Source organism: Leptidea sinapis, chromosome 44, assembly GCF_905404315.1.
Source record: "Leptidea sinapis chromosome 44, ilLepSina1.1, whole genome shotgun sequence".
Taxonomy (NCBI): domain Eukaryota; kingdom Metazoa; phylum Arthropoda; class Insecta; order Lepidoptera; family Pieridae; genus Leptidea; species Leptidea sinapis.
This window is the reverse complement of record NC_066308.1, coordinates 7,315,798-7,328,617: the sequence shown is the minus strand read 5'-3', so window position 1 is coordinate 7,328,617 and position 12,820 is coordinate 7,315,798. Positions and strand designations below refer to the sequence as shown.

The 12,820-nt window shown below is 32.5% G+C and overlaps 1 protein-coding gene across 5 annotated transcripts in view; it reads left to right on the top strand.

Annotated features, from left to right (window-relative positions):
• Positions 1-12,820, top strand: part of LOC126977255 (uncharacterized) — a 258,799-nt gene that overhangs the window by 213,551 nt on the left and 32,428 nt on the right. For all 5 annotated transcript variants that reach the window (XM_050825993.1, XM_050825995.1, XM_050825997.1 and 2 more), the window contains 2 exons: positions 115-187; positions 6,158-6,325. In XM_050825993.1, coding sequence (XP_050681950.1) covers positions 115-187; positions 6,158-6,325 — 241 coding nt within the window. The remainder of the gene's footprint in view (positions 1-114; positions 188-6,157; positions 6,326-12,820) is intronic.

The window sequence follows — 12,820 nt, the reverse complement described above, 5'->3', positions numbered from 1 at the left end:
CTAATATAACTTGGCTATTCTCCAGGGCATAAAAATCATCACATAAAAACACGAGCTACGTGTTCCGAATAAGTTATATAATCAAATGTATTAATACTGTGTATTTTGTTTCAGAATCGGACTTTGCGGATTCGACAATCCACACAGGGATCAGAAGACGGATGAATTGAAAAAGCATATTGGACAGGTAATTACTACCGTTAATACTGAATTCATACTTAAAAACCTATCCTTCATCTGATAAAAAAATTATTAGTTCAAATCCTGATCTGTTTTGTACCAAGTATCAACACGTCATAATGATAGGTGATCAAGACCGCCCACATATCAAAGAATTAATATTACTTGGCAGTTTCAAAAACTAATACTATTCTATATTCCGGGACGATATGGCATTTTTCTTAAAGGCTGGCAACGGTCCTGTGATTCCTCTGGTGTGGCAAGAGAGGGTGGGCGGCGGTGATCACTTAACACCAGGTGACCCGTATGCTTGTTTATCAAATCAAATCAAAATCACTTTATTCATGTAGGTTACGAAAATGACACTTATGAATGTCAAAAAAATATATTTCTTCTTATTAAATCTACTGCTACTTCGTAAAGGGTTGAGCTAATGAGAAGAAGTAGGAAGAAACTCATTGCCACTCTTTTAAATCAAGAATGCTCCTTTTCCATAATAAATCGCGCATGCAACGTTTTTATAAAAACTTAGTTTATATTTTACATTGCTTAATATAGTACCTAATACTCTTTTAAATAACACGAATATCCTGTAATTTGTTTTGGCCTTATTTTCTACTTTATATAATAATATTTTTTTTTTATGAAAATAAGGGACGAGACGAGCATGACGTTTAGCTGTTGGTTATTCATATGCCCTGCCTATTACAACGCAGTTCCATTCAGGATTCTTGAAAAACCCAGAAATTCTGAGCGGCACTACAATTGCGCTCGTCACCTTGAGACATAAGATGTTAAGTCTCATTTGCCCAGTAATTTCACTAGCTACGGCGCTCTTCAGACCGAAACACAGTAATGTTTACATATTACTGCTTCATGGCAGAAATAGGCGCCATAGTGATACACATAGCCAGCCGGCACTCTGTGCAAAGGAGCCTCCCACTGGTAATACTATACTAATACAATATACAAATTATGACGGTGTTAGATAGATAACTTGAAAATGAATAAAAAAAATATGGGGTAAAGGCGGCCGCTATCCTTCACATATTTTTATTATGCGCAAAATCTATATTCTAGATCTATCATGTTGCTTTATTGTTGATTCCCATCTGCGATTGAGCCCATGACGTCACGAATTTGGCCTAATTGTTTAAATATTTGACGTTTGCTTAATCTATCGTTTAAAATTTTCGAGGCAGCCTTTTCGTGCGTGCATGTCTCACGGTGCGACAAATGAATATTTTAGTACCGTCTATATTCGTGTGTGACTTCAAGTAGCATAGTAGTAGTTATAGTAGAGCGCCATCTAGTGAAAGTCGTGGAAAACATCATAGCGCTCTTTCGACGCCATACTAAGATTAGTTAACTTTTACGCGATCGAATATGAAAAAATCTCACACTTGGCACTCTGTCTTCATACAAAACAATTATTTTAACTCAACATAATGTTTAACATAATATTCTTATCTCAAATCAAATAAATATTCGTTAAATTTTGTATGTGCGACTGGAGTTAATTTGCCTATTTAAAAAAATAAGTGTTACAAATTGAATAGTAGTAATCACTAAGAAAACTATAAAAAACAATTGGTTTCTTGGAGATTTATGACTACCTAAGTCGAAATGACGTAAGATGAAGAAGATCTGATGGGTAACGCCACAAATAACAAAGTTCAGCAAACGCCCACACATTAAATAGAACCATTAATAAACCGAGCACGCATTTGGGTAATATTAACCGTGGCTAGCGGCAAGATGAGTCCATATGAGTATTCATTTGTAGAACTGACGCAAGATATAATAAAAAGTTACAAAATGTATGTAACCTTGTAGTTTGATAGAACATTTAATCAAAACTATATTTAATTCAATATATTTTACATCACATTCTATAAAACAAAATCGCTTACCATTGCCTGTCCCTATGTATGCTTGGATCTTTAAAAAAACGCAACGGATTTTAATGCGGTTTTCTTTTATAGATAGAGTGATTCAAGAGGAAGGCTAATATGTATAATAGATGCATTACATAGTAGAACAACACTAATAAATTTAGAGGTTTCTAATTAAATACATATTTTTGCGCTTATATTGGCAACGCTGACTGAACCCTACGATATAGAACAAAATAATGTACTTCAGTATTGCACGTCTTAAAGGATCTTTTAGGGATATTCCACAATAACCGTTAATAATTCTTTACTTTTTACAATAAATAATAACATATTTACGAAGCGATTTTAATCAATACAGCATTTATCCGTTATCCAATTACTTAAGTACTCTAAAAACATTTAATATAGACCATTATAGCCCTTTACAGCATGTAATTTAAATGAATATTTTCGCAGATATTACATATTTAAAATGTATGTTGAGATATAAAAACAACTATGTTATTATAAGCCAAAATTGTACACATACTGTTCTCATTGAATAACCGTGCTATGATATCATATTTCGTGAAAAACAATGATAAAAGTAACGTAACATATCAGAATGTTCTAGATCAAAATAATCATGAATAACAATAGCATCAAATTTCCAATATTTGATGTAGCACCTAAGTAATAAGCTGTCAAACGCAAGGTCAGGTTCGGCAAAACTTAAGTTTTTGTACCGAATCGGTTCAGATACAAGAATCTTTTTGCATCATTAATATTAAAAGAACAAGGGCTACTAATTTTGCTGTAAAAAATTCATTGGCTTACAAGTAATATAGACTTTTTTAAATAACAAAAAAGATTGCACAGTTTATATAACAACATAAATCTATTGTTGACATACTGATTTTTATATAATGAATATATTTACAAGGGCTACAATCTTTTTACACGCTTTTTATTAGCTTCATCTGTATGTATGTTTGTTTGTAACTGACTCATTTGGGCGCGATTTTGACCCACTTTAAACATCCAGATTTCGACTCGACTATATTATATTATACCTTATATACTTTAGATTTTTGTACACTTAGTATATAATAATTTGAAGCTACATATATTTAAAAGCAAAAGAGTATTTTAACACCAAGGCTAAGCTAAATTATTATTGATTCAATTAAATCCCATTAATGTCTGATTGATTCTAAGTTCCTATTATTATTTTAATTAAACGTCACAAGGTCTCCCAAATTACTATATGTAGAAGCTTATTACGAAATTCAATTTAAAACAATGGGTGGAATAATAAATTATTTATTGCCCATGTCTAATTTTTGCTCTTGGGCAGATTATCTGAAAACAAATATCTCTAATTTGATAAGGTCACTCCGTGAGCCACCTCATTTTATAAATCATGTGGTGGAACTAATCATATGATACACTGTGGAAGGCTTCGGGTGTGCTTATTATCATACTTCATACTAATATTATAAATGCGATAGTTTGTAAGTGAGTGTGTGTATGTTTGTTACGTCTTCACGCAAAAACTACTGAATGGATTTTAATGAAACTTTAGAATCATGTAGCTTACACATCAGAATAACACATGGGCTATAATTTATAAAAATAAAGTGTAAAGTATCCAAAACATTAGGATAAGTGTCAAGAAGTAGGAAAAAAATTAGTTAATTGATTTATTGTCCAACGTAAACGTACTCGTCAACAATTTCGAGAGTACAGTTCCCAAGGTAGGTAGAGTAGGTGCTATATTATTAGACATGATCTTCGTTTTGTCATATATAAAATACTAACTGCATATTTATACGAAAGTAAATAAAAACTAATTGTTGCTTTTTATTTATGTTTACATGCCCAGATGTAGGTAACAGATTTATAAAAATAAAAAAAATAGGCTTACTACATAAAGTTTAGATAGGCATTTTTACGTTTATATATATATATATATTAAATCCGAAATTTCTATTTATCTAATTTTAAAGCATATAATTTTTAAACAAATGAAACTGAAAACCAAATTATATGAACGACGCGGGACTCGAACACGCGACCTCTCGTGTTCCGTGCTAGCTCTTTCCAATTGAGCCAACCGTTCGAGTGACGTATTGTTGATAAAATTTGTATGCTTTGTTCAACTCTTAGGTTGTGGCTTCATCTACAGGATCTACTTTACAGTTGATAACCCGCTCAACCCCAATATTTGCATATTAGGAAATTGACTTGAGATGTCGCTCTTGTAAATCTTAACAATTTGTGATGATTTTAAAGTGACAGTAATAACCCTCACTTCTAGGATTAATTACACGTAATTAATCACTTTAAAAAAAATTGCAAATCTAAACAATTGGTCTAAAAAATATAAACAAACAATCTAACAAAAAGATTATTATATCTTTCTTTACGGCAATATGGGAGAGCTAACATTTAGAACAGGCGTTATATTTTGTATGAGCAGAATTTGAACAAACCTTTTATCATTAGTACTATTTGTTTTGTATCGATATTTTTACTGAGGCTTGATGATATCATAGGTCACGTGTGTTTCGACTATTGTTATAAACTATGACATCAAAACAGAACAATTATGAAATTACCAAGATGTTTTATATGTTAGTTACTAGCTCTTGTATTTATAATACGTAAAAAGTTATATTAATAAAACATTTTACAAAGATATTATATGTCAGTTAATTTGGATTAACTTCATAATTCCTAATTGTAATAATTTATTCATTCTTTTAGACATTTTATTATTGTCTAGTATTATCCGTCGCAATAAAATCATATCTATTATGGGAATGAACCTATCTCAGCCTTCAACAAAAAAATAGATATTTAGTTGAATCTACATAATATAATCAACTACTTCTCAATTTATTTAGGTAATATAAAAAAAAATATTATAGAATACAGACTTTAAGTTTGCATATTCTTTGGAATAAGATAACTTAAGAGTTTCAATTTAAAAATAAATTTTAAGTTACTTTGATTAAGGCCAAGGGTAATTAGAAAACACGCAAACAAAAATATAAATGTGGAAATAGAAAATTGGAGCTCCTAACACTACTGAATCCTGTTACACATACTATAAAGTCTTATCTTTTGAACTCCCATTTTTTACGGTTAAACATGTTTTTTCTCAGCATGGCGCATTTATTTAGTATGAAACTCAGAAGAGTTATTCTTCTAGCTTGTACTTCTTTTGTGTAGGTACATTTATTCAAATTAGTAATCAACAACAATGACTGTAAGCATATAAACTGTTTGCGCCTGTTGGAATTTTACAAAATGTTACGATTTCCACGCAAGAAATTTGCTCGATAATAAAGATCAGGCGCTTCATTATGCTTTCCAAACGTTGATGCGCGAACTGGGATAGCATCGCTGGCATTTAGGTTCATCTTAATGATTAACGCGATCGTTTGATTGGGGGATCAGCTTGCGCCGATTCTTCGGTGGAGGATGCGTATAACCCTTACTCTAAGATGTGGTGCCCAACCCTACATCTTTACTTGCAATCTGTACATAGACTAAGTAAGCTAAATTAACACGATACCTCATAACATTTAGTTCCCTACATTCTGTTTATAAATGTTTGAGTTGTTGGTGAAGAAAACCAGTACCAGTGAGAGGCTCCTCAGCACATGATGCTGGCTAGATTATGGGTATCACAACGGCGCCTATTTCTGCAGTAATGTGTAAGCATTACTATGTTCCGATCTGTAGGGAGCCATAGCTAGTGAAATTACTGGGCCAATCAGACTTAACATCTTATGTCTCAAGGTGACGAGCGCAGTTGTAGTGCAGCTCAGAACTGTTTGATCCTTCAAGAATCCTGAGTGACACTGCATTGTAATGGGCAGAGCGTATCAATAACCATCAGCTGAACATCCTGCTCGTCTCGTCCCTTACTTTCATAAAAAAATATAATTATTAGATTAAACTTTATTATAATATGACCAATCTAGGACTGCACCATATTTAATGAAAAATCGATGAATAAAATGGATGAGGCACACAATATACAAAAGAAATACATGGAAATCTAAATTAATCCATCTTTTTTGTTACAGGGAGTAAAGATAAAGATGGATGATGCAGGCAACATACTCATCAGGCGCTACTCCAAGAGTAGTGTGTTTGTGAAGAGTACAGCAGCCACCAGCAGTGAGGAGACTGCTATAGGACAAGACGTTCTCAAGTTGCCCGGCTATGCGCTTGAACACGAAAAGATATTTAAGGTCAGTGCAATTAATATCAACAATAACATCATATTATGAATGGTGAAATATTGGACAAGGGTTGCGAATGATAGAGCTCAATGGAGATAGTTGGGGGAGGCCTATGACAACCGGCACACTTATCTGAGGGACATCCTATTAAAGGAGTTACGTTTTATCAGTTATTTTTTATTTAGTTTACTTACTACTTACTATCTCTCAAGTTGGACTAAACTGCATGTAGTAATCCCTATTAAATCCATTCATAAGTTTAGGAGTTAAATAATTATTGAATGTAACTTATTGTCAACACAAACCGCTAAGTTATGTATAGTCTTTTGAAATATATAAATTTAGACAGTAATGTTTATTATTAACGCCACGAAACGATGTAAGGTGGTCATTATAAGCCAAAAGGCCGACAATATCCAGCGGGTGTGGAACAGTAATGGTTTCCGTTAAACTAACTCATGTTGTGTTGCAAGTCGCTCTATTAATTTCACGGCTACCGTCATAATTACCAAGCATCAACATTCGAGAGACCTTAAAGGTGAACGCACACTTATCCGAACCGAACGAGTCGAACGAAACGAATTTTAGTTTGAATTAATCGAAAATATTTTATTTCGTAGGTAAATGCATTTCACTTGAAATATGTACTTTTTTTCCTTAGAGAATAACGAGCAAAGAACTATAAAGTTGCTCTTTTCAAAACAGAATGGTATTCAGTGGTCAGGCTCTTATTTTCAATTTAATTTACAAATCATTTCAAATACAGTATATGCAAAGTGATGCAACAAAATACACCAACGTTAATTATTAAATGCCTTACACGAGTAAGTCAAAAAAATATAAATTAATAAGTAAAAAAATAGTTATAGTTATTGAGTACATACTTAAAGTACATAAGTAGATTAGAATTCTGTATATGAAATCTCTTGCAGATTCAGACGATTCGACGCGGAGAAGTGTGCAAGGTTTCATGAGATTTCATATTAGATAGAATTCTTAAATCCGTTTCGTTCGACGCGTTCGGCTCGGATAAGTGTGCGTTCACCTTTAATGGAAATAGGACGTTAAATTCTTACTGGATGTTTATATATATTTATGTTTGTTAAGTATGTATATCGTATTAAATAAATCGTGGTGCTGCATCCACAGTTTAGTCTAGTCTAGTTTGGGGCAAGATAATTCATTTAATGCAATGAGCAAGATAAGTTGTGTCAAAGTTTCAAATGACTTCTAAAATAATTAGTAATGAGGAAGAAAATTGATAAAAAACGTTGTAAATTTAAGAACGAGTATACACACAAGGTATTTATAATTAGGAAGTCTTATTACTGAATAGTTTGTGGGAATACCGCCATTTTAAACTACAGCGAGCTTTCTAAATAATTATACACTTTGAAGTTCTTTCCATCATCAGCTATTATGTTCTAAGCAATAATTGTAGAACATTACCAAAATGCGTTTCATAGTGCATTGTAGCCATTCGGAATGCACGACTCCATAATGGTTTTCGGTTTGACCGTGACATTGCGTTCTGACAAATGTTCATTACAAAATAGTTTGTCATTTCAAATAGTTCATCAAAAATAGTTTAAAAGAATTTTTGTTATGTTTAATATAAGTATTAAAAAGAAGTCATAAGAACTTCTACATTTATACATACATACAAATAAAATTGGAGTGTCTGTATAATATACGGTACAAACACCAAAATAACATTAGGTACAATTTTTGACTGTTTGACTTTGTCTGTTTGTTACGGCTAATCTCTGAAATGACTGAACGGATTTTGACGGGACTTTATTGGCAGGTAGCTCGTGTAATAAGGAGTAACTTAGAGTACGTTTATTTAATTTACTTTAAAAAAAGAGATTTATAAATAACTATACAATAATGCAATAATTTACTTCTTATATTTAACTTACATAGCTTAATGATATTAGTCATATGAAAAATATCTATATTACCATTTTTAGCAGTGATATCGTTATAAGAGTTCTGTTGATTGTTGGGCTGACAATATTTTAAATAGGGAATCTTGGTCTGTTTCTAGGGACTGTTAGATTTACATTTATAAGACATTCTGGGGATATGATTGTACCATGTATAATTTTATGTAAAGTAGACTTTAGATTTTAGAAAAATAAAGTAATGTTGCAATGTCCAAGAAAAGGTCTTACTTACTCTAAAAATAATTTATATGGCAAAACAACGTTTGCCGGGTCAGCTAGTAACAAATAAATAAGATATATGTATATTTAGATAACTTATGCGTCTCGATAGCTGTTAGGCAATGCGTGATAACAGGTCAAGTTTATTACTATATACTCGCGACACGTCAGTCACTTTGTTTTAGTATGCGTGTGTTGTAGAAAATAGAGGCTAAGAATTCGCCGCATTTTTTTGGTTCTGCGCAGGTCACCTAAATTGTATAATATTATATTAAGTAGGCTTGTTATTTGATTTAAAAGATGGGCTGGGAGTTTCTTATCAGTTCTTTTACTTTTTTTATGGAAAAGTAGGACAAACGAGCGTAAGGGTCACTTGGTGATAAGTGATCACCGCCGCGCACATTCTCTTGTAACACCAGAGGAGTCACAGGAGCGTTGCCGGCCTTTAAGGAAGATGTACACGCTTTTTTTGAATGTATAATGGTACCAATGTCGTATAGTCCCGGAAACACAACACAAGAAAGCTCCTTCCACAGCTTTGTAGTATGTGGAAGAAAGCTCCATGAAAACCGCACTGTGGAGGACCGCCACACATCCAGATGGTGGGGATGATATCCTAACTTGTGGCATGTCGTGTGAAGATGGAATGTGGCGGCGAATTCCTAAGGTCAAAACCCTTCTTCGAACTGATGTATCTTCATTATAATTGCTATTGCAATATTTATTATGTTACTGTCATCTTCTATGGTAAGTAATTATATTTTTAATTATTTTTCTTGCTTACCGCTGTCACAGTCTATCGAGACGTATAAATTATCCAAGGATATCATCATCATCATCAGCCGGAAGACGTCTACGTCACACCCAAAGATCTCCGAGACGATCGGTCCTGAGCTGCCCTCATCCAATGTATTCCAGCGATCTTGACCAGATCGTCGGACCATCTTGTGGGGGGCCTACCAACATAAATCTAAAGAATTGAACAAATTATACAAGAATAATACTACGCTATTTGATAATAAGTATAAAGCAATTTCCTCTTTTCTATCAAGCAACAGGTTAGACATAAGTTGATGTAAATTAAACAGGTATTTAGTGTTGTAACAGTACACCAATTAGCGAACCCACGTACAGCTTATTATGTCATTGTATGATGCATGTTCCTAGCATTTATAATGACCCACTTTAACACTAAACTGTTTATAAAGTACATAGTAAGTGTACTTGTAACTCTTATAAACTGATTGGATTTAAAAAACGTTCATTTGATTTATCAAATAAGACGTAAGCCTCCTTAATATAATATTATACAATTTAGGTTACCTGCTGCATGCTTCCTTTGCCTTTCCAATTTAAGAAGAGAAGACTAAAATAAATGATCGGTTTGGGTATTAGATATGTTTACACAAATATAATTTCAAAACAAAAACACACACACACAACCTGAGAGTTGAACAAAGCATACAAGTTTCATGAACATTACGTCACTCGAACGGTTGGTTCAGTTGGAAGAGAGCTCGCACGGAACGCGAGAGGTCGCGTGTTCGAGCCCCATATCGTTCATAAATTTTGTTTTTAAATTTTATTTGTGTATTTAATCCCAGACGTTAGGGTTATCATTTTAAATAGATGTGTTTGTTTTAAAATCCAAATTACTTACATAGAAAGTCGTCAACTTCACAATCACCCTCTAATTAACACCCAAATAATTCTCATAAAATACGATTCTTTTGGAACAGGAGAGGTAATAACAACTTCAGTCGATTTCGTCGTCCATTCTTTAGCATCACTAGCTGTTGTGATTAAATAAACATTATTTTTGCACCCAAAGCAAGCATTGAATTGATTCCTTGAAGAAAATTCTTCGCTTCTTCAATTTTTACTTACTTTCTACACCTAATTAATAAAATATTAAAACAAAGTACTGCAGCCATCAACCATCAGCAAACATAAATGGGGTTGACCATTTTATGAATGATATATACATTTCAAATTATAATTTACGTTACGTTCAAAAGTTGGTTCAAGAATGTATTGAAAAGAGACCAGGTTAAGGCTGCTATCCCAAAAAATCTCCAAAATAGAACATAATTCAAACCATTTCTTGACGGTTTATATTAAGTTTATATTTTTAACAAAAAAAATATTATATTTATACAGAATACAGGAAGAAAATTAATTTTTTCTTTACCTTTCTATTTTTTACAGACAGTGCGAAAAAAAATCACCAAAATACCCATAACTTTTACAGTTGGAGCCCTGCTAATCATTCAATCTTGATAAAAATTGTACTATTATTACCAATACTATTTAACATGACATAATTTTGTTAGTTTTGTAAAGAAAATTGTATCATTTTTGTATATTTATATATATTGAAAATGGTTCTAATTTTGAATTAAAACTATGGCTATCTAAAGGTGGCTCATGCAAGGAGCGCATGTCTTAATTATAAGAAACAGCCATTACTTTATGTGTATACTTGTATAAAGAACAGGAGATTCTTTAAATATTCAGTCTACAAATTGTATTGCGTCATCGTTGTAATGTTTTTGATAAACACTAATTAATACAAACGTACTCGATGAGATGGACATATTTGACAGATCCATTGTGATGTGTGACATGTGCGGTCCAACAGTCAAATGTTTGATGCGTCTGTGTCTATTCAACATCTAACGAAGTGGAAAGATGCCGTTGATAAGTGGCAACAAAACTACCGCTTACATGGCCCAAGTAGTTTTATCTTACATTATCTATTCACGGGTCCGTCTATGAAACTTAATTTGATACTCGATCATAACTTTTTTATAATTAAACATTACTTAAAGCCACATTATAAAGAACTACGATTAACTAAATTATCTCTGGGAGACAAGTAGGAAAACATAGTTTTGAATTATTTTTTGATCAATATAGTGGGTTCCCTTAGGTGAAATGGAAGTCCAAACTTATTTTCTACTCAAAAGCATTTCAATAGAGACACCATAGGGCATAGGCAATAGAGAAATCAGAATAAAGATAATAGAGACAACAATTTTCTTCGTGCAAATAGCACGAAGAAAATTTTAGAAATATTCACATGATAGCTAGAATGGCATAACTTTGAGGAACCTCCATATTACGGATTCTTGATCTACACGAACAAAAACAAAGGCAATATCTTGCAAACACAGTACAAGATGGTACAATCTGCTTTCTTAACTCCTTACCCAATTAAAACGGAATACACCTCGATGAGGCAATTGCACTAAGTTTAATAATAGAACTATCTCTTACCATTGTTTTCGTTGGTTACGTAAACTTAATGGTGTATGAATTACTAATGAACATTTCGCTAAATACAAGGAAGCTAAACAATTGGTGGAACTGACCCAATTAGTGGTTTGTTTTATTTGATGTTACATTGTACATGGATTTTCTATTTCCCCTATTAGTAAAATTTAATTGAAAGGACCAAGTAGATGTAAAACCAATTCTGTTAGGATCATTCAAATTTAAACTGTTCTTTTAAGTATTTAAACTTCTATTTTTCTCATATCCGTTATTTGAAATTTTGGAAACGTGACATACTTGGAATTAAAAAGGTTACAATGTGAGTAAGTTACACAGAATCCCAAATCCATGCTTGAAAAATCTTTAAATCCTGCTTGATCTAAAAGCAGATTCTTTTCTGATAATTATTTGTGTATGGGAAGCCTATCTAATTAAAAGAAAATCTTTTATACTTTATCAAATATTTGACTCATCCTGTCATTTTTTATCATTGGTGCTATAGAAATCCTTTATCAACGATTCACGAAATGCCCACCACTCTCAGTATCTATTATCACATAGTCACAATCATCGAATCCTAGTTACTTTCGCTTCACAGTCAAAATAACTTCCACCTGATTGAATCGTCAATTTATAAGGGTTTCGGAACAGACAGATCTTGTGATAAGCTGATTGTTCTATCATTATCGAGCGCTCGAGTCGAGTTCTCCTGTGTCGTAATCATATGATGGCATCTTGTTTGATTTGATTCGTCTCTCTGCTTATTATGATGTAACAATCATGATTTAACTGGTTATTAATTTGTTTTGTTGGAACTGTGATGTTCGTTTTGGTCTCCTGTTCGATTTAATTTGTAATTTAACACGAGTCGGAATATCCTTCTATTGTTACATCTGTGTTTATTTAGCTTCTTTAATTCTATATTTAAAAGTAGTAGTTTAAGAATAAATTGGAGTTAGTCCGAAGATATTTGCTGATAATTCTGAACTTTTGTTTTCTTTAATCGCTTACCACTTTTACGACATACTATTTTAAATACTTAATCTAAATCTCTCGCTAT